General features: G+C 54.6%; 1 protein-coding gene and 1 long non-coding RNA gene across 2 annotated transcripts in view; one reads left to right on the plus strand and one right to left on the minus strand.

Moving 5' to 3' along the window:
• Positions 1–18,979, minus strand: LOC116954138 (uncharacterized). Its single transcript, XR_004404694.2, has 3 exons — positions 18,854–18,979; positions 16,706–17,518; positions 1–9,993 (listed from the first exon to the last, which is right to left on the minus strand). It is a non-coding gene; the product is annotated as an uncharacterized LOC116954138 (long non-coding RNA).
• SCRT1 (scratch family transcriptional repressor 1) overlaps positions 18,499–23,001 on the plus strand; it is a 10,815-nt gene continuing 6,312 nt past the window's right edge. The window contains exon 1 of the mRNA XM_032974560.2: positions 18,499–19,279. Within this exon, the coding sequence (XP_032830451.2) occupies positions 19,120–19,279 (160 nt within the window). The 5' untranslated portion in view covers positions 18,499–19,119. The remainder of the gene's footprint in view (positions 19,280–23,001) is intronic.

Consider the following 23,001-nt stretch of genomic DNA (forward strand, 5'->3'; position numbering starts at 1 on the left):
TTTGTTTAGAATTGTATTTTATTGCTGGGGGCGAATAACACTTCTCCCCCCCCCCCCTCTCGTCCTCCTTCCTTAATTATTTATCTCGCTCCGACTCGGAGCAATGCAAACTACGAAACTGAGTGCATATAACACACAGACACGCGCGCGCGCGCAACACTGCCGATCATCTATCGCATGTTACACAAAACCACAATGCGCTATTAATTTACTGCAATCGTCTGTGACCAAATCGCCCGGCATTTGTATGCATTGAGCTAGAGGCCTTTAGCGAGAGAGAGAGAGTTGGAACAAGAGATAGAGAGATGGGACGAGAGATGGAACGAGAGAGAGGGAGATGGAATGAACGATAGTGAGATTGAACGAGAGAGATGGAACGAGAGAGATGGGACGAGAGAGATGGAACGAGAGAGATGGGACGAGAGAGAGATAGAACGAGAGAGAGAGAAATGGAACGAGAGATAGTGAGATGGAACGAGAGAGAGAGATTGAACGAGAGAGAGAGAAATGGAACGAGAGAGAGTGAGATGGAACGAGAGAGAGAGAGGTATCATAACAAAGGCAAAGATCCCAGCTCTCCCCACCCCCCAGGTATAAACTATTTCGGCAAAGTGCTGCGATAGCGTCTGTCAATAAGTCCGGCGAACGGGAGTGGAACGAGTCGTGCGTCCAGAATGTGACAACTCATTGGAGACCCGAGTCTTCTTTGCACGCCTCCTGGCGCGGACGTTTCCCCCCTCGAGGACACCGGTGGTGGAACCACGAACCCGCATCAGAGCATCAACAACAGGCCGCTTGCGCACATCCCCTGCGTGAACGGGACACGAAAGACGCGAGCCGCAGTACGGCGACTGTGGCCACCCAACCCAAACTATGGACCCACATAGTCACCGCATGGAGACGCATAGAGATACACACTCATAGAGATCTAGAGATGAGACCTCGTCGAGATACGTAGAGATATATTAGAGACAAGCCAGAGTTGGGCGACTATGACCACCCAACCCAAACTATGGACCCACATAGTCACCGCATAGAGACGCATAGAGATACACACTCATAGAGATCCAGAGATGAGACCTCGTCGAGATACGTAGAGATGTATTAGAGACAAGCCAGAGTTGGGCGACTGTGGTCACGCAACCCAAACGATGGACCCTGTAGTGAACCCACTGTGGTGATCTGTGCTCCTTCAACGGAGGAGGAAGAGCGGACACGACACGAACTCTCTCTCTCTCTCTGTCCGCTAAAGCCCTCTCGTCGTGGCCACCAGCAGACCCTCGACATTGGCCTCGACCTCCTGAACGTCTCGCTGCCGTCACACCGCGAGAGGCGATGAGACGGTTTGGCAAAGCAACGTGAGGAGTGCGGTCCGGTCCACGCGCCGCGTCCGACCGCCTTCGTCTCCCCGCGCCGTCGATCAGATCGCACGACGTCGCATCGGGTACCCGTTTTATGGCCGAACCGACCTAGGGGAGAGGCCCCGGGACCGGTTCAAACGTCGTCGCGTCTCTCCCTTCGCCGAGCGACAGCAGGGTGCGGTGGGTGCCGTGGGCAGCAGAGGGCAGTGCGGCAGCGTCCGCGTCTCGCACTGACCAGCGTGGTGAAGTATGGTCGGTCGATCTGCCGCGGTCACGCAAGGCGTGGGGAGGCCGTCATCGGGCAGTGTGATTGACGAACGGGATGGACTTGTCCTTTCATTACCAGGGTCATAACGTATGCCTACACGGACAGGTGTTTGTTTTTTTATTTTATCATCATCGATCCACCGCTGGATGAAGGGCGTTATTTGACCATACTTCACCACCGATGGTCAGCGCGAGTTGATGGAGGCGGGGAGCATAGTCGCGTTAGCACAGTACAGTCCAACGATCGATTAGGGCCGCACTGCCACGTAACGCAACACAGAGCCGCGCCGCCGCAGCCTATAACACCTGAACTGCACTCGCCCTTTCCACAATCAGAATCTCTATTCAGACTGGAGGGGAGGGGGAGAATCTGATGAGCTAGGAAGCTCTTTTTCACGACAAATATTTGAACCGGTACTGGGTCTCCCCTAGGTCGACTCAGCCTCACAAATTAGTATCTGGTGCCGTGTGTCAACATGAATGTATGTTTAACTTCTTTCATAATGTATGTTGAACTTCTTTCGCACCGTACTAATCGCAGGTGCGGAGACGAGGGCGGCCGGGCGTGGCGTTGGCCACACACAGCCCCCCCCCTCCCCCCCCCTTCACAACGCGCTGCTCGCTCACGGCACTTGCCCCAACGTTCCGCCGAGGCTATACGGGGGAACGGGAATCTTTGTCATTGCCTTGCGCGCGCACGAGGATGGGCGCGTATCGCGGACGAGAGCGAGCAACGCGGCAACCCAATTATCGGCGCCGGTGCCGCCTCGAATCCCGACACGCGACTTTATCGGCGCGCCGCAGCGCGATCGCCGCCCGTCATTTCCATACAGCTGCTCGCCCAGCCGCCACACCACTCCAAAGGCGAAGACCTCCCGCGCGACCTCAACGGGACCGTCGGTCGGAGCAAGTGCGGCTCTGAGAGCGCCGATGGGTGGTGGGTGGGTGGGCAACACCGCGCCCGACCGCCTTCGTTGGGTTCTTTTTTTTATATTTTATTTTCTCAGCGCTGACGTTCACACAACGCGCCGAGTGCTCGTTCATCGCCGACTCGATGTAGGGAAAGTCCACGGGCTGAGATTGGGCACGAGAGGGACTCGAACTCGGGTGGGCTGGGTTCGTAGCGCAGCGCGCGCTAACCACTAACACTGCCACTCCTCACTCTACAAAGACAAAGATCCCCCGCGTAGCCTTGATAAACTGTCGGGGCAAGTGCTGTTAGCGAGCACCTAAGAAGGCCGGAACGTCGCACGAGGGGGTCGGTGGCCAGAACCACGCCCGGCCGCCTTTGTCTCCCCGGTGGCGATGTTACACACCGCACCAGGTACTCATTTGAGGCTGAGTCGACCTAGGGGAGGCCCAGGACCGGTTTATATAATCGTCACTGGTGTTGGCCGTGAGAGGGAATCGAACCCGAGTAGCCGGAACGCAGCGTGGGGCTAACCGTGACCCCACCGCTCCCCACTGCTCACTCCACTCACACGTGCGCGTGCACGTGCGCGTGCCTTCAATCCCAGTCCATTGTTACAGCTGGGTGTCCATCCATCACCATCCTCCTCGTCACAGCATCAGCCAGCGTCAATCCACTGCTGGATGAAGGCCTCAGCAAGCCACCGCCACTTCTCACGATCATGCGATGTTAATATACTTAAAATCTCGATATTACTTCGTCATTGTAAATAATGACGGTAATAATCCATGCGAATCTATAGTCCGTGTAGGTCTCTAATGCAAAATAATGAATCTCGACGGACTTTCACCTGGTTAAATAAAGGACATTAATCGATTTATACGGCAAATATATGACATTGATCTTACGTCTGGTGGCAGAGGAGATGGGCTTAAATAACGTCAATAATAATTCACGCAGCCTCGGTCAATCCACTGCTGGATGAAGGCATTCCCCTACCACAACGGCGGTGTCCGTCGAAAGCATCGCTCGATTGACCCCACTGGACCACGCGGACAGTGGCGGCGAGGGGAGGCGATCGGGTAGCACCTTCTACATGCGCGTATCCAGACGAGCCCCTCGGTAAACTCTTAACTCAAGCGGATCAATAGCTCCTGTCGCCGAAAAGAAGCCGTAGATCGTGCGTATAAACTAAGTTCTAACACGGCACAACTCAATCATAGCCCCCCCCCCCCCACCGGCGCGGCCACCCCACGGCCCCCCACGGTGACTTTCACCCCCACCCGCCGCTTCTTCCCATCCTGGAGCCACAGGCACCACGGGGTGCGGGCGGTTGAGTGGTCGGGGCGGATATGCGACTGTCGGATAAGTGAGGTTGTAGCTTGATTTGAAGCTTTCGTGACCGCAGGAATCCATACTCTTTGGTTCTTTCGGTTTGCAATATGTTGACTACCGCTAAGAAAATGCACGCTGTTTTGGCGATCATTATTATTAATCATGATAACGGGGTTTTTTTTTCTTGTGGGTTAGATTGCCTTCACGTCAATGTGTCGTGACCCCACCTCCACCCGACACAGACGATGTGTAAGGTTTGGTCACGTGATCGAAACGTGCCGATTAGTTACAACTTCAGCACCACCGAGTGTGTGTCGGAGAGCACACCCACAACATCACCAGCGAAACGTCGGACACAAAAATTGTAAGTGTCGGGTGTAGGTGTGTTTACGACACATTTGCGTAGACGCGATATCGCCCAAGCAACTTTATCATGAAGTTTGCCCGCGCCGTCTGAAGCATTCGACTATGCCGCGGGTGGAACGCCGCTGATTGATTTTATTTTTTCCCCCTCCGCTGTTAGCTACATTAATCAACATTGTGCGACTCTTTTGCTCAGAATATATCTCTCCTCTATCACCCCTGGCCAGGCCAATGAAGATAAACACACACGCGTGCGCGCGCACAGACACAGACAGACACACACGCGAACAGAAACACGCGCGTACACGCACCCCCTGTAATAATTGCTCGCCGCTGACCCTATCGGAAGCTTATCGCGGCAAAGAGCCTGGCACCTGTAATGCAGCAAAGCTGCCGTGGAAGGAAGAATTGTAGGCCTTGGTGTCTGGCTTCATTAAAATCCGTTTTATGAATTCCTATCGCTGTTTAGGGCTTTGAAGCGTGCAGCGCGTTGTGTATTTATATTGCCTGTGGTGGCCTCCGTGTGTGTGTGTTTGTGTGTGTGTGTTTCTACGTGTGTGTGTTTCTGCATGTGTGTGTGTTTGTGTGCTTCTGCGTGTGCGTTTGTGTGATTCTGCGTGTGTGTGTGTTTCTGCATGTTTGTGTGTTTTTTGCGCGTGTGTGTTTGTGTGATTCTGCGTGTGTGTGTTTGTGTGTGTTTCTGCGTGTTTGTGTGTTTCTGCGTGTGTGTTTGTGTGATTCTGCGTGTGTGTGTTTGTGTGTGTTTCTGCGTGTTTGTGTGATTCTGCGTGTGTGTGTGTTTGTGTGTTTCTGCGTGTGTGTGTGTGATTCTGCGTGTGTTTGTGTGATTCTGCGTGTGTGTGTTTGTGTGTGGGGGGGAGGAGCGGTGGCGCAGTGGTTAGCACGCTGCTTTACGAAGCCGGCGACCCGGATTCAATTCCTGCTCACGGCCAACACCAGTGACGATTATCTAAACCGGTCCTGGGCCTCCCCTAGGTCGACTGCACCTTAAATGAGTGCCTGGTGCGGTGTGTATTAAACATCAGCACTGGAGAGACAAAGGCGGCCGGGCGTGGAACTGGATGAGGGCCTCCCAACGCCGTGCGGGTTGTCTGGGGGATATTTGACCATACTTCACCTCGCTGGTCAATGTCGTCTCGGTACACCGTGACCTGCGACTTATTCCACGCGAGGTGCTGCGTGGATTGTTGCATCGGAGGACCGCGATGGCAACGGTTTACGGATTCATCCAGCAGTGGATTGATCGTGGCCGATGAGGACGATGATGTCTCTATTGCAGTGCCGAAATACGGTTTAATAGCTGGGACGAGCAGTCGATTAGCATCGATTAATTCACTCACAATTGCAATCCGCTGATCGATAAAAAAAAATGTCTCTTAAAATTTGGCAGCTACCTCCATATCCTGTCTCACGAAGGCAGGACATCTCCATATGAGTCCCGCCCAGCACCTCAAGTCCAGCGGCACACCTCTAAAACATCGTGTTATCCGATCAATCGAGTATATCCAACCGATAATCTGGAGAGTAATCGATTACTGGTGATAATAATAATCGGATGTCCCAGCTGTGGAGAGGATGGACAAAGCTGTTGTCAATGAGTGGGGAGGGCTTCACTAATTCACTAATTCTGTATCGCGTTTACAAGCTCAAAACTAAAAACCACAACCCCCCTGAACCGCCACCTGGGCCTGATCATTGAGCGTTGTTACGGAGAGTCTCAAAATAACAATACGACAACATCGGCCAACATTCCTCCTTCCCGTCTTTGTCTCTCCACGGGGCACGCCTTCCGAGAAGTGCGTCTTTTTTTGTTGTTGCGAACAGCATCGGCTCCATTAGAGCCGTGGATCCTCTTTGGTTCTTTCGGTAAAGTTACGTAGGTCGAAATAAACATAATATAGATCACGACGTTTCGAACGCAACACAAGCGGCCGTCTTCAGGTGAAAATCGCGACAGTTGCGATGTCTGCTACCCACGTGACTTTACCGAAAGAACCAAAGAGCATGGATTCCTGCAGTCACGAAAGCTTCAAATCAAGATAGAGCAGTGGTTATCAACTCTTTGTTTGGATACTACTATAGTTCTCCCACCCACCCCCCCTTGTTAACCCAACATGATCCAGAGAAATAAATGTGCTGCATAATGACCGTCACTAGTTTAACCAATTGTCCACTTTGTGAGGTATCCTAACCAGCTAAGTAACCGCAAGCGAATAAGAAAACACACAACAGACGCTCTTCACGCGGGCCGTCATTTGCTCGTGTTCGCCGGTAATTCGTGGTGAGCGACGTTGTTTACTATTAACGCGTTTAGAGCGGTCTTTTATATCTTGCTGGGTTACCACGTGGATATTTAGCTGTCATCGTCGTTGTCTTATGTTGGCTGATTGACGGATCTCGTGTACGATATAATGTCACACTTTTTCGAAATCGCTTAGCGCAAGCCCGCTGGGACATTGCCACGTCACCGCAGGGGTCCGCGTGACCCCCCGGTTGAGAACCCACAGCTGCTCCAGAGGGACTCCTCGACCCTGGACACGGACGAGATCGGACATTCGGTGACTCACGGCGGCAGATCCAACGCTCGCTCGCACCAATGCAGGTTCCGCTGCCCGACGTGCCTGTGCAAAACAAGGAGGGTCAGCTCAACACGAAGGCTTTTCGCGACCAATATCATCCACAATACAAGGGGGGGGGGGGGGTTGGGGAGGCGGTGTGTTATATCGCGTAAATATTAATGTGTCTCATTAGACCTCCTTTGTCAGTACCACAATATAATAAAAGGGTTTTCCCCCTTTTTTCTGGCAACAAAACTGAAACCTTTTTACAAGGCATCATGTGTGTATTATCAGAGTGTGTTTTTTATTTGCATTTTGACCACAAGTATTGTGGTTAATGCACACATGATTCCTTGTTAAAACGGTTTCAGTTTTGTTGCCAGAAAAACGGGGAAAACCCCAATTATTATTAATGTGTCGTTAAACCCACCACCACCCGACACAGCCAACACAGCCCCCCCCCCCGCTCTGCGCCGTTTGAAACGGATGCGCGAGATTGCATCGACCTCTGAGAGAGGGGGGGGGGTCCATTGTCTTGCTCGCTCCGCACTCGATCCCCCACTCCGCGTCTCTCAATGGCACTCGATTGAAGTGGGCGACGAAGAGTTTGGCCAGTGGCAGATATACGAGCAAGCGGTGCTCGCCCCCACATAATTGGCTTATGCTAATGCTACCACCGGGCATTGTGCGACAGTGAATTGGATTGTGGTCCTCCCTCTGTGTGTGTGTCAGTGTGGGGTGTGTATGTAGGATGGGGGGGGGGGGTGTGTGTGCGATCCCCCTGTTAAAGGGTGCTCGCTAACAACACGTGCCCCGACCGTCTGTTAAAAGGCTACGCGGGTGAGCTTTGTCTTTTTTTTGTGCGACCCACCGCGTGCACCCTTCATAGGGTGCTCGCTAACAGCCCTTGCCCCCAACAATTTGTTCAAAGGCTATACGGGTAAGCTTTGTCTTTGGCGTGGTGCCTGCCACGAAACCCCCGTCGTGTGCCCTCCCGGCCTTCATAGGGTGCTCGCGAACAGCACCAAACAGTCTGTTAAAGGCCATACGGGGCGGGGGGGGGGTGGTCTTTGTCATTGCGCTGTTCTGTGGGCGGGTGAGTATTTAGTAATAGGGCAATAATTATCTCTCGACACAGCGTTAAAGTGCAGACGTGGCACTGCCGTGCAGAAGGGCCATTACCCCGAAACGTCGGCAGTGTTGTTGACGGAATGTGTTGGTTGAGTTGTTGCTGTTGTTGTTGTTTGTGCCAACGCAGTCTCACACATTTGTTTAGCTTCGTTTACTGGACAGCAACTGCAGATCGCGTGGCGTGCGTACCCATAGCGAGCCCGTGTACAAGCCGCGTGTCTCGTCAATCCACTGCTGGATGAGGGCCCTTACCCACGCCTTGCAGGCCATGCCGGTGGGGTTGAGGGTGGGGGTGGAAGTTAACTGACCATACTTCACCACGCTGGTGAGTGCGGGTTGGTGAAGGCTGAGAGGCAGTGCGGAAGGGTGACCGATGCGCCCGCGTTGAGGGCAGTCCCCGCAGACTCGACCCATACTCCGCTTTGCTTCGGAGATACGCGCACCGCTGCAGCCTTGCGACGTTTGTATCACCCCCCCCCCCAACACCCCCACACACACCACCACACACCACCACACACACCACCACACACACTACCACACACACACACCACACACACACATCACCACCACACACCACCACACACACCACCACCACACACACTACCACACAAACATCACACACACCACACACCACCATACACACCACACACACCACCACACACACACACACACACCACCACACACACACCACCACACACACCACCACACACATCACCACCACACACATCACCACCACACACACTACCACACACACTACCACACACACCACCACACACACTACCACACAACCACACACACACACACCACCACACACCACCACACAAACACTACCACACACACCACCACACACCACCACACACACGCTACCACACACACCACCACACACACCACCACCACACACATCACCACCACAAACACCACCAGCGGCCACCGCCCCTTGTTAGGAGGGCAGTGTTATTGTTGAAGAGGTTCGTAGACAGACGCTGGCTGAGAAACAGAGAGGCATTACGGATATAGCGGGGGTGGTGGTGGGGGGGTGTAAGTACGGTAACATAAATAAGAATCACTGGGGGAGGAGGGTAGGATTATATTTCGTGGACTTGTAATGAGAAAACAAAGAGGCTCTGCCGTGAGTGTGGCTGTGACCGGGGACATTCTAGGAGGTGTCCTGCGGAAGGCAGCGGCTTAAGTTTTCCCAGAAGCGATTTGAACGGTGGGATGCAGTGGTGGCGTAACGAGCGTGGGGGGCAGGCAGGGGGTGCCTTGCCCCCCCCCCCACCCCCTTCTCCCTGGTGGCCAAAGCTATGAGCTGGCGCCCCCCTTGACAACCACGACGCGATGATGTATTCACCAGCAGTGTAAAATAACAACAATCGTGTATAGCGATGCGATTAGGCAAGAAGAGACGCAATGTAAAATAATAATAATAAGCCTATAAGTGCCACCGTGCGAGAGGAATCAAATATTGGGGGGTGGGGGGGGCGGCACCTGACCGATTGCCACACCACCTGAGCTGATGACGTAGCGACGACGACGCCACTGGTTGGATACAACTGTGAGTCAGTATCGAATGCAACAGTTCTTGAGTAGATATCATGGACATAGCTCAATGTCTTGGACAAAAGACGCGGCTCACAGAGAGCGTGAGGGTCGTGAACATTGGCTGGTAACGGGCATTCCGATTAAAGGACACTGGCATTACTATCACGATTGCGAGTTGTGAGTTACAGTTCATTGAAACTCCCAATAAACGTTCCATTCTCAGCATCATCTTCATCATCATAGGCAGCATCGGCCATGGTCAAATCCACTGCTGGATGAAAGCCCTCCCGGAACCGTCGCCACCTGGCACGACGATTCACACAGCAGCAGCACCAAGCTACAAAGGCACGCGAGATGGGGGGGGGGGGTGAGAGGCCAGAACCACTCCCGACCGCCTTTGTCTTCCTCGTGGCGATGTTTACACACTGCACCAGGGGAGGCCTAGGGCCGGTGCAGATGATCGTCACTTGTGCTGGTGGCGGTGTTCAGGAATCGCAATCAGCTTCTGCTCGCACGCAAAGAAAGACAAAGACCCCCGTGTAGCCTTGACAGACTGTTGGGGCAAGTGCTGTTAGCGTGAACAAATGACGGCCGGCACCGTATACGAGGGGATGGGTGGCCAGCACCACGCCCGACCGCCTTTGTCTCCCTAATGACGATGTTTACACATGGCACCAGGTACTCATTTGAGGTTGAGTCGACCAAAGTGAGGCCCAGGTACCGGTTCAGATAATCGTCACCGGTGTGAGTTCGATTACCGTGAGCGGAAATCGAACTCACGGTCCGCCGGGGTTTCGTAGCACAGCGCGCTAACCACTGGGCCACCGCTCGCACGCACAGACACACACACGCACACACAGACACACGCACGCACATACACACACGCACACACAGACACACGCACACACAGACACACGCACACACAGACACACGCACACACAGACACACGCACGCACATACACACAAAAAAGATCCCCCATATAGCCTTAACAGCCTGTAGGGGCAAGTGCTGTTAGCGAGCACCTATGAAGGCCGGAACGGTACACGAAGGGGTGGGTGGCCAGCAGCACGCCCGACCGCCTTTGTCTCCCTAGTGGCAATGTTTACACACCGCACCAGGTACTCATTTGAGGCTGAGTCGACCTAGGGGAGGCCCGGGACCGGTTCAGATAATCGTCACTGGTATTGGCCGTGAGCGGGAATCGAACCCGGGTCGCCAGGTTCATAGCGCAGCGTGCTAACCGCTACACATCGCTCCCCACATACACACACGCATGCACACACAAGCACACACAGATACACGCACGCACGCACACACACAAACACACGCGTACATCTGTTCCACCGCATCCGGTAAATTGTTCGCTTGCGCTATATATTTAGCAGAGCGCACCAAGAATAATCCAACAAAAGGCGTTGTGTAACCCGGACGCAACGGGCCCGCAGGTCGGGTTACATAACATTGTGTAACACACACACTGTGTGTGTGACACAAACACACTATGTGTGTGTGTGTAACACACTATGTGTGTGTGTGTTGCCGCAGCCGCTGACGTATTTACATCACAATGACACAACTCGGTGAAGAGCCACGGATTATGAATCACTGCGGACCTGCTGCTGTTGCTGCTGCTGCTACTGCTGTTGTTGCTGCTGCTGTTGCTGCTGCTGCGGCTGCTGTTACTGCTGCTGTTGCTGTTGCTGCTGTTGCTGCTGCTACTGCTGCTGTTGCTGCTGCTGTTGCTGCTGCGGCTGCTGTTACTGCTGCTGCTGTTGCTGCTGCTACTGCTGCTGTTGCTGCTGCTGTTGCTGCGGCTGCTGTTGTTGCTGCTGCGGCTGTTGTTGCTGCTGCCGTTGCTGCTGCTTAACAGAGTGCATGCGGTGCATTGTGCGCAGGGATGAAAGCATGCTCAGTGCCGTAGGAAGCAGCGCGTACACAGTGTGTGTGTGTGTGTCTGGGTGTGTGTCTGTGTGTGGGTGTGTAGGTGTGTGTCTGGGTGTGTGTCTGTGTGTGGGTGTGTGTCTGGGTGTGTGTAGGTGTGTGTCTGGGTGTGTGTGTGGGTGTGTGTCTGGGTGTGTGTGTGGGTGTCTGGGTGTGTGTGTGGGTGTCTGGGTGTGTGTTTGGGTGTGTGTGTAGGTTTCAGGAAAGGGCGGTCCTGCACAGATGCCATATTTTCTGTCCGTCTGCTACAGCAGAGGTGTAGGGAATTCCAACAAGACCTACATCTCTGCTTTATTGACCTGGTCAAGGCCTATGATACCATCAGTAGGCCTGGGCTCTGGGTCGTTCTTCGTGCTTTTGGAGTACCTGACCCTCTGCTCACGATCATTAAGGACCTTCATGATGGTGAGCGGGCCCGGGTAAAACTACGTGGCCGGGAGTCAGAGCCATTCCCTGTACACCTTGGGGTGCGACAGGGATGTCCTCTGGCTCCCACATTATTTAACATCTATTTTGACCACGTAGTTCGTGAAGCCTTCAATAGCTGTACCGGGGGAATCTCCATATGGTACAGATATAATGGGAGGCTAATCGATGCCCGGGTGCGGTCAAGGGATGGCTCCCTATTGCTCAACCACGTTATGTATGCTGATGACTTGGTAATAGCTGCTCAGTCAGAGGAGGAGTTGGAGACGCTGCTGCTGAGACTGGAGCGTGCCACTAAGAGGTGGGGCCTTACCATCAGCCCCACCAAAACTAAGCACCTGCCTGGGTATTTTGTACCATCGGACACTCCACCCCCACAACTCCCAATCGGTGATGGGGCAGTTGTGGAGAGAGTGGAGAGTTTCCCATACCTGGGCAGTGTGCTTATGACTGGCTCCAGTTTAACAGCAGAGGTCTCACTCCGAATCAGTCGAGCGGCAATATCTTTTCATCGGTTGCGTAACGCTGTGTGGAAGCTACCTGGTCTGTCGCTCCGCACTAAGCTTCAGGTCTTCTCGGCCACGGTCATTCCCTCCCTTCTCTACGCTTGCGAAACGTGGACCCCCCTAATGGAACATCTTCGCCGGTTAGAAACATTTAGGCTGGCCTGCCTACGATCCATCCTGGGTTTAACCAGACTGGATTGTGTGAGGAGCTCACAAATCCTTGAAAGATCTGGGCAGGGTCCCATCGGTGAGCTCCTCCGGCAGGCAAGGCTGCGATGGCTGGGTCATGTAGCCCGCATGCCCAGCCACCGCATGCCGAAACAGCTTTTGTTTGGCCGGATTGAGGGGGCTAAGCGGGCGCGGCACGGGCTAGAGAAGAGATGGAGTGATGTGGTACAGGAGGACGTGGAGCTGAGTGGACTTGCCGATGACTGGTACCAGCGGTGTCAAGATCGGCCTCTGTGGAGGAGGCTCGTGAAGGATGCTACTGGGCAGTTGGAGGCAGTCGGCCTCCAACAACAACGGAGGGCGGAGGAGCGACGCTCACAACAGCGAGCGGAGCGCCGGGTGGCTAAAGCACAGCAGGTTGGCACAGTAGGGGGCACAGGTGGTGCATCAGCCAGTCATCTCAGTCAGTCGACCCGTGGCACCTGGGTCTGCCCCGTGACCTCCTGCCAGCGGGCGTTCGACACTTCACGTGGCCTCAGGGTGCACATAGCCTGGCACAAGCGTCGTGGTGACGTCACCGCCACTTAGTGGCGAATGGCGGTTGTTGTTGTTGTAGGTGTGTGTCTGGGTGTGTGTCTGGGTGTGTGTCTGTGTGTGGGTGTCTGGGTGTGTGGGTGTGTGTCTGGATGTGTGGGTGTGTGTCTGGGTGTGTGTAGGTGTGTGTCTGGGTGTGTGTGTGGGTGTGTGTCTGGGTGTGTGTGTGGGTGTGTGTCTGGGTGTGTGTGTGGGTGTCTGGGTATGTGTCTGGGTGTGTGTGTAGGTGTGTGTCTGGGTGTGTGTCTGGGTGTGGGTGTCTGGGTGTGTGGGTGTGTGTCTGGGTGTGTGGGTGTGTGGGTGTGTGGGTGTGTTTCTGGGTGTGTGGGTGTGTGTCTGGGGGTGTGTCTGGGTGTGTGGGTGTGTGTCTGGGTGTGTGGGTGTGTGTGTGGGTGTGTGTCTGGGTGTGTGTGTGGGTGTCTGGGTGTGTGTCTGGGTGTGTGTGTAGGTGTGTGTCTGGGTGTGTGTCTGGGTGTGGGTGTCTGGGTGTGTGGGTGTGTGTCTGGGTGTGTGGGTGTGTGTCTGGGTGTGTGTAGGTGTGTGTCTGGGTGTGTGTGTGGGTGTGTGTCTCGGTGTGTGTGTGGGTGTCTGGGTGTGTGTCTGGGTGTGTGTGTAGGTGTGTGTCTGTGTCTGGGTGTGTGGGTTTGTGTCTGGGTGTGTGGGTGTGTGTCTGGGTGTGTGTGTGTATCTGGGTGTGGGTGTCTGGGTGTGTGTCTGGGTGTGTGTGTAGGTGTGTGTCTGGGTGTGTGTCTGGGTGTGGGTGTCTGGGGTGTGGGTGTGTGTCTGGGTGTGTGGGTGTGTGTCTGCCTTGGCGTGTGTGTGTTGGTGTGTGGGTGTGTGTCTGGGTGTGTGGGTGTGTGTCTGGGTGTGTGGGTGTGTGTCTGGGTGTGTGTGTGGGTGTGTGTCTGGGTGTGTGTGTCTGGGTGTGTGTGTGGGTGTGTGGGTGTGTGTCTGGGTGTGTGTGTGGGTGTGTGGGTGTGTGTCTGGGTGTGTGGGTGTGTGTCTGGGTGTGTGTGTGGGTGTGTGTCTGGGTGTGTGGGTGTGTGGGTGTGTGGGTGTGTGTGTGGGTGTGTGTCTGGGCGTGTGGGTGTGTGTGCGTAGGTGTGCGTCTGGTTGTGTGGGTGTGTGTCTGGGTGTGTGGGTGTGTGTCTGGGTGTGTGTGTGTGTGGGTGTGTGTGCGTGGGTGTGTGTCTGGGTGTGTGGGTGTGTGTCTGGGCGTGTGGGTGTGTGTGCGTAGGTGTGCGTCTGGTTGTGTGGGTGTGTGTCTGGGTGTGTGGGTGTGTGTCTGGGTGTGTGGGTGTGTGTCTGGGTGTGTGTGCGTGGGTGTGTGTCTGGGTGTGTGGGTGTGTGTCTGGGTGTGTGGGTGTGCGTTTGGTTGTGTGGGTGTGTGGTTGTGTGTCTGGGTGTGTGGGTGTGTGTCTGGGTGTGTGGGTGGGTGTGTGGGTGTTTGTCTGGGTGTGTGTCTGGGTGTGTGTGCGTGGGTGTGTGTCTGGGTGTGTGGGTGTGTGTCTGGGTGTGTGGGTGTGTGTGCTTGGGTGTGCGTCTGGTTGTGTGGGTGTGTGTCTGGGTGTGTGGTTGTGTGTCTGGGTGTGTGTGCGTGGGTGTGTGGGTGGGTGACCCGAGATTGATTCCCTCTCACGGTCAACATCGGTGGCGAATATCTCAACCGGTCCCGGGCCTCCCCGAGGTCGACGCGGCCTAAAATGAGCACCTGGTAAAGTGTGTAAACATCGTCACTCGGGAGACAAAGGCGGTCGTGCGCGATGGTGGTCACCCACCCCCTCGTGTGCCCTAACGGCCTTCATAGGTGTTGGCTAACATCACTTGCTGCAACAGTCTACTAAGTCTATATCTCTGTCTCTGTGCGGTTGCTGCAAGGGCAACAGGCTGGCGAACAACATCAAGGAGCGATCTTCTAAGTAGCGGAGTCGACCACTCAACTTGGGATTAGAACTCACGTGCTCAGATCGGAAGTCGAATGCGTTCACCACAGCGCCACGTGGCGACGTCACAACCTGCTTGGTCCCCTGTCCTCCCCTCCTAGGTCGACTCAGCCTTAAATGAGTGCTCGGTGCGATATGCGTCGAAACATTCGCACCGCGGAGACAAGAGGCGGCCGGGTGCGTGTGGTCCTAGCAACATCATCCTTTCGTCTAGTGCGCCGTGCCAGCTTTCATAGGCACTCGCTAATAGCACTTGCGCCAACTGCATATGGTGGTTATACGGGGTATCTTTGTCTCTGTACACAAACGGTATTGCTGTTTTGCGCTGAACCGGAAACTCACAGTTTCTTCATACGGAGTGCTGTTGCCAATGACATCCGATAATCGAGCGGAGTTTCTTCATTAACAAGCCTGACTCTACTGACGAGACCTAGAAAGTCAAAACCAGTGCAGAGTTCGCTTAATTACGCAAGTGCTCCTATTTGATGACTTTGTTCCCCATATCCCAATCGGCCTATGGACTTAAACGAGAACGTGTCGTGACTCGTGGAGCCCCAGGACTTCGCGGGATTCTTCCGGTATTTTGCCTTTGCAAGGAAGAGGTGGCCGACGTAACTCTTGCGCAATGAATTCTTTAGCTGGTGCGATTTATCTTTTGTCCGTCCGAGTTAAAGCTCCAGCAGCACCATCATCAGCACCATCATCAGCACCAGAAGCACCAGCAGCAGCACCAGCAGCACCAACAACACCATCAGCACCAGCACCAGCAGCACCAGCAGCACCAGCAGCAGCACCAACAACACCATCAGCACCATCAGCAGCATCACACCAGCACCAGCAGCAGCAGCACTATCAGCAGCACCATCAGCGCCATCAGCAGCACCAGCACCATCAGCATCACACCAGCACCATCAGCAGCATCAGCAGCAGCACCATCAGCAGCACCATCAGCGCCATCAGCAGCACCAGCACCATCAGCAGCATCACACCAGCACCAGCAGCAGCACCATCAGCAGCACCATCAACGCCATCAGCAGCACCATCAGCAGCATCACACCAGCACCAGCAGCAGCACCATCAGCAGCACCATCAGCGCCATCAGCAGCACCAGCACCATCAGCAGCATCACACCAGCACCAGCAGCAGCAGCACCATCAGCGCCATCAGCAGCACCAGCACCATCAGCAGCATCACACCAGCACCAGCAGCAGCACCATCAGCAGCACCATCAGCGCCATCAGCAGCACCATCAGCAGCATCACACCAGCACCAGCAGCAGCACCATCAGCAGCAGCACCATCAGCGCCATCAGCAGCACCAGCACCATCAGCAGCATCACACCAGCACCATCAGCAGCACCATCAGCAGCACCATCAGCAGCACCATCAGCAGCACCAGCACCATCAGCAACATCACACCAGCACCATCAGCAGCACCATCAGCAGCACCATCAGCATCACACCAGCACCAGCAGCAGCACCATCAGCAGCACCATCAGCAGCACCATCAGCAGCATCACACCAGCACCATCAGCAGCACCATCAGCAGCACCATCAGCAGCACCATCAGCAGCACCATCAGCAGCACCATCAGCAGCGGCAACAGCTGTGGGCGACGTGCGTCTGCGGCGCCCCTCACCTGCACGCGCGACGGCTCCATGACGCGCCCCGCTGCGCCGAAGCCCTCCACGCGTGGCACAACCCCCATTCCGTTAAGTGGCTCAGATCATATTCATCCCATCACTATTTTTGCTGTCGCGATGAAGAATGGAGTACACAGACACAATAATCACGGCCATTCACGCGTAGCTGCTGGCACCCACCCCCCCCCCCCCGTATATATCCCAATAGCAGCGCGTGGTGGTGGCTGCCGCAGTACAGATGGATAAACCTCAGCGTGTGTGTGCGTGTGTGCGCGTGTGCGTGCGTGCTGTGTAGTAGTAGATAGACTGCGTGTGTAATTACCAAGCCCCCGAATGTTCCTCCTGGGGATGAGCGTCCCAGTGGTCAAGTGAAGGACATTGTGTGTGTGTGTGTGTGAGAGAGAAAAAAAAAAGAGAGAAAAAACCCCCCACGACTATAACGTGAATCAATATTGCCCAGATAGAGAATGACGGCGCTAATGACCAAAATTGTGCTTATCCTCTCAATATTCTAATTTTTTTGTACGTCCTTGGATAGGATGATGATGGCAGTGGTTATTACGTACGCAGATTCACTCCTCCTCCCTCGGATACTCCGCTCTCCGTTTATTGGTCCATAACCCCGCGTATATAAAATGCCACTAATGTCCAACTCAATTCAAGGTCTTTCCCGCGGCTAACAAAGGCCATGTGGGGGGGGGGGGGGGGGGAACGACGCCGACGCCTTCGTGTCACGGCGACTCGGACAGGAGCGATGACGTAGCCGGCGAGACGCGAGGCTTCGAGGGCCGTGCGAGAGACTCTCTGCCCTGATGGATACGGCGCGGAAAGGGGTAGTGAAAGAAAACAACAACAACAACACGTGTGTGTGTGTGCGTGTGTGTGTGTGTGTGCGTGTGTGTGTGTGTGCGTGTGTGTGTGTGCGTGTGTGTGTGTGTGTGCGTGTGTGTGTGTGTGTGCGTGTGTGTGTGTGTGCGTGTGTGTGTGCGTGTGTGTGTGTGTGTGCGTGTGTGTATGTGCGTGTGTGTGCGTGTGTGCGTGTGCATGTGTGTGTGTGCGTGTGTGCGTGCGTGTGTGCACGTGTGTGTGTGCGTGTGTGCGTGTGTGTGTTCCGTTGTGCTTCGCATCCACCGGAACACGCGCGGCGCGTTCACGATGGATGCGCGGCGGCAGGCGAAGCGCGCGGCTCTCCAGAGCCACGCGACGACGGAGGCGGTGGAGGTGTCAAATAAAAAAAAATATGAAGCGAGCGACACGCCACGCACGGAACGCCAGACGAGTGAACGAGCGAAGGTGGTGGTGGTGGTGGGATAAGCCAACGCTTTTAACGTCCATAGCCCCGAGGCCGGGTTCAGTTATATTGTAGTCGTGAGTCTATCGATCAGGTTAGCGGAGCGCTGCATTTGTGTAAACACCGCATAGCGGCTTGCGTGGCGCTACGAGAGCCTCCTACAAAACAGGGCAATGAGCGCCGCCACTAGCGCGCAGCAGCAGCAGCATGCACAATGAATGGCTCTGCAGAGAGACTTCCACCTCCCCCCCCCCCCCCCGCTACATCCACCGCCCCCCACATCATCGCCATTGGAGCGACGTCACATACACCCACCAAGCAATGCCTCCCCACTCACTCCAGCCAGCCAGTCAGCCACACATCAAAAGCGCCCCCGCCCCACTCTACACCCCCCCCCTCCACCACCTTCTGCCCCCCTCCCCAACACTCCCTCCTCCTCTCTCACTCTACCACCACCACAAGGCACCCTCCCCATCCTCTCTCCCCCCCCCTTCTCCTCCTCCTCCACCCCCCCACCACCACTGCCGCCGCACACACTCCCTCTATAGCCTCCCCGGCTGGAAGATCGCACGCTCCCATGGGACATTTGATGGATTAGAGTTAAGCATTTCCATTCCGAGCCTACCACCTGATGGCAAGGCGGGTATATAGGCTCTGCCGCTGACATCATCCCCGGCACAGTAACAGACGAAGGACCGCAGAGAGGGAGAGAGAGAGAGTGGGGGAGAGAGAGGGGAGAGGGAAATAGAGGGAGAGAGAAAGAGAGATAGAGCGGGAGAGGAAATCGGAACATACACACACGTCCATCCACACACACAGGGTCGCCCAGAGGAGGAGGGGGAAGAACGCTCACCGTGGTGCTGAACGCAGTCGTGTCGCTGTCCGTGGTGCTGAACACAGCCCGTGTCGCTGTCCGTGGTGCTGAACACAGCCCGTGTCGCTGTCCGCTCTGCACGCCCTGGTGGCTGTGCCTATCACGCAACCTTGCCTCGTCAGCACAGCAGCACGGGGTAACATACACGTAACGCGAGAGCAGACAGACAGCAACAGATAGACAGACAGCAACAGCGGAGAGACAGCACAGGCGGCAAGAGACACAGCACGGGGCGTCGAGTCACAATGCCGCGCTCTTTCCTCGTGAAAAAGGTGAAAACGGACGATTTCCTGTCGTCTTTCTCCAGTGCCATAGTGTCCGACAGCAGCCTCGATGCGCCCTACATCCACTCCCGCTCGTTCTCCGACACAGGGACCAGCATCAGCGTCCGTGTTACGCACAATGGTGAGTGCAAGCGCCGTACCCCCCCCCCCCCCTTACTGCTGGGGCCGCGACACAACGCAAGCTACATGTGGGTAATTGTCAGAGACCCACTGTGTTTTTGTGTAGAGGTCGCAGCAGCGTTATTAGCTGTTCGCCGTGTGCGCGCGTGTATTGTTACGGCAGTCTGATGGAGTGGTGGCGCAGTGGTTAACACACTGCGCTACGACCCACCCCCCCCCCCACCTTCAACCACTCCACCCACCAATCTGAGCTAGATTCCTAGCCGCGGCTAATATCAGTGGTGATTCTCTGAACCGGTACTGAGCCTGGCGAAGGTCACTTAGGCCGAAATTGAGTGTCTCGTGAGATGTGTAAACACGAGTGCTGGGAAGACAAAGGCGGCCGTGCGTGGATTAACATTAGATGGTGAGTGATACCTAAACCCGCCCGCCCCCCTTCATTTAAAACCAACCCGCACTGACCAGCTTGGTGAAGTATGGTCAAACCACCACCCACCCCCCCCGTTTGTGACGCGGTGTGCGGGAAGCCTTCATGCAGCAGTGGATAGACAAAGGAGCTGTCGATGTTAACGTATTCCAATATCACAATCATGCGATTCCTCTTTCGTGAATCCATAAGAATCTTTAAGGCCCTTCGAACAGGAGGCTGCTGCTCCACAATGTTTGGCCATTCCCCTTGGGAGTCGCCGGGTTCCCGATGTCAACATGTTGCACATGCGTACTGCATGTGCAACATGCGTACTGCATGTGCAACATGCGTACTGCATGTGCAACATGCGTACTGCATGTGCAACATGTGTACTGCATGTGCAACATGTGTACTGCATGCGGCGCGTGTGCGGCGAGGTGGTTTAGCGTGCAGCGCAACCAACCCGGCCACCCGAGTTTGATTCCCGTTCACGGTGACAATTATCCGGCGATTGTCTGAACCGGTCCTGGGCCTCCCCTAGGTTGACCCAGCCTCAAATGATTACCTAGGGCGGTGTGTATACATCAGCATTGGGGAGACGAAGGCGGTGCGGGCCACCCACTCCCCTCGTGTGGGCTGGCCGTGCCGGCCTTCTTAGAGCGCGCTCACTCACACCACTTGCGCCAACGGCGTGTTGTTAAGGGCCATACGGGGAGAATCTTTGTCGATGTACGAGTGAGCGTAGCGAGTGAGCGGGTGCGTGGCGCTGTGCGTACAATCGCACACGGCTTGTTTGGCCAATTACTCGTCCGATCGGCGCGAATCTGCCCGCATGCCCCTCGCGGCCGAAAGAACGCCACGAACCGCCGGGTCTCTTTGTGCACTTGGCCGCTGTCTCGGGCCTTGCGCGGATGAAATGCGCATTGACGTGCCAGGCTCACGGCGCGGGCAGTTTGTGGCTGTAGACACCCGCTTACGTAACATCGTTGTGCCCGTGCCCTCGTGTGCGTGTGTCTGTTGGGGGAGCGGTTAGCGCGCTGGGCTACGAACCCGGCGACCCGAGTTTAATTGCCGCTCATGGCCAACATAAGTGACAGTGATTAACTAAATTTGAGTCTAGGTAGACTCAGCCTCAAATGAGTGCCTAATGTGGTGTGTAAATGTCGCCACTGGGGAGACAAAGGCGGCCGGGCGTTGCGCTTTCCAAACATCCTCTCGTGTGCCGGTGCCGGCCTTCATAGGTGCTCGCTAACAGCACTTGCCGCAATAGTCTGATAAGGCTATACGGAGTATCTTTGTTGTGTTGTGTGTGTGTGCGCTTGTGTCTATATTATTGCATCATCTCCAAATCGAGTTGTGTGCACGTGAGCACGAGCTCGCGTGTACGTGTGTGTGTGTACACGTGTGTGTGTACACGTGTGTGTGTGTGTACACGTGTGTGTGTACACGTGTGTGTGTGTGTGCACACATGTGTGTACACGTGTGTGTGTACACGTGTGTGTGTACACGTGTGTGTGCACACGTGTGTGTGTACACGTGTGTGTGTACACGTGTGTGTGTGTACACGTGTGTGTGTGTGTGTGCACACATGTGTGTACACGTGTGTGTGTGTACACGTGTGTGTGTGTACACGTGTGTGTGTACACGTGTGTGTGTGTACACGTGTGTGTGTGCACGTGTGTGTGTGTACACGTGTGTGTGTACACGTGTGTGTGTGTACACGTGTGTGTGTACGTGTGTGTACACATATGTGTGTGTACACGTGTGTGTGTGTGTACACGTGCGTGTGTGCGCGCGGGTCAGCGCTGCACTGCGCTACCAACCCAGCAGAGACCCGAGTTCGATTCCCGCTCAAGGCCTACATAGGTCACATAGGTCACATGGGTCACATAGGACACATAGGCCACATAGGTCACATAGGTCACATAGGACACATAGGTCACATAGGTCACATAGGTCACATAGGTCACGAATACCTGAACCGGTTCTGGGCCTCTCGCCTGTCTCGACTCGGCCTTAAACGAGTATCCTGCCCAGTGCGGTGTGTAAACATCAGCACTGGGGAGACAAAGGCGGTGCTGGCCACTCACACCGTCTCGTGTGCCTTCATAGGTACTCACTAACAAACCTTTCCCTCGGAAGTCTGGGAGAGGCGAAATGGGAAATGTTTCTTTGTCTACTGCGTATCTACCGTGCGTATATAAGTTCATATCAACGTCGTTGCGTTGTTGTTTGTGTTTTCCAATTGTGTTCCTCTGTGTGTGTGCATACCTAATCTGTGTGTGTGCATACATAACCTTCAACTCCCGTCTCTGTGTCTGTGTGTCCCATGTACGTATACTGTATATGTGAGTTATTAATCATAAAATGTATTGTTGCTGCTGCAGTATTATTTTTCGAGTTAAAGCTTTCGTGACTGCAGGGATTCATCTTCTGGGTTCTTTCGGTAAAGTCACGTAGAATGGAGATAAAATAATAAAAATAATAATAACAGAATAAAATTCTCACGACGTTTCGGCCACAACACAAGTAGCCTTCCTCAGGTGAAGAAACAGGACTGTCCGGAAGACAGCGCTTGAGTGAACCCTGCCAAGCTTGACAGCGTCTTTTAAACTGTGTGGGAGGAACAGAGCGCCTTGACAAAGGAGTTTACATATAAATTAGCATGTGACTGGGGGATCAGCATGATGTTGGCGTGAGGGATGAGCACCACGGAGAGCGACGAGCTCGGACTGGAGGTCTTTACCGATAGAACCCAGAAGATGCAGTATTATTGTTGTTGTTTGTGTTTACAAATCGTGTACGGGACGTCTTTGTAGCAACATTTGCTTTACTACGACGCAGCTACTCTTGTTGCTGTTTGTTGTTGTTGTGCTGTTGTTGTACTGTTGTTGTTGTCCTGTTGTTGTTACATTATTGGTGGTTGTATTAACCAACTGTGTAGCCGGCGATCCTGGCTTGATTTCAGGCTGAGGATAACTTGGGTGGCCAGTTCTCTTATCGGCCTTGTCCCGAAGCCTTGCGCGGAACGAGTGCACTGACGCGTAAACACCGACACTTAGAGAGACAAAGGCGGCCGTGGATGCGTGACGCTGTCACCCATCACCCTCCCCATCGTGTGCCGTTCCGGTCTTTAGCTAGGTGCTCGCTAACAGCACTTGCCCCAAAAGTAGGCTTATGGCTATAAGGGGGAGCTTTGTCTTTGTGCGTTCATGAACCAAATGCAGGTATTTACAACAATTGCTGCCGGTCTTCCTCGCATAGAATGCTACGGTTTTGCTATCTGTATACTAATACTATTGCAAAATTCCGTC

The sequence above is a fragment of the Petromyzon marinus genome, chromosome 54 (genome assembly GCF_048934315.1).
Source record: "Petromyzon marinus isolate PM22_M1 ecotype Great Lakes invasive population chromosome 54, UKy_Petmar_22M1.pri1.0, whole genome shotgun sequence".
In the NCBI taxonomy this organism is placed as follows: Eukaryota; Metazoa; Chordata; class Hyperoartia; order Petromyzontiformes; family Petromyzontidae; genus Petromyzon; species Petromyzon marinus.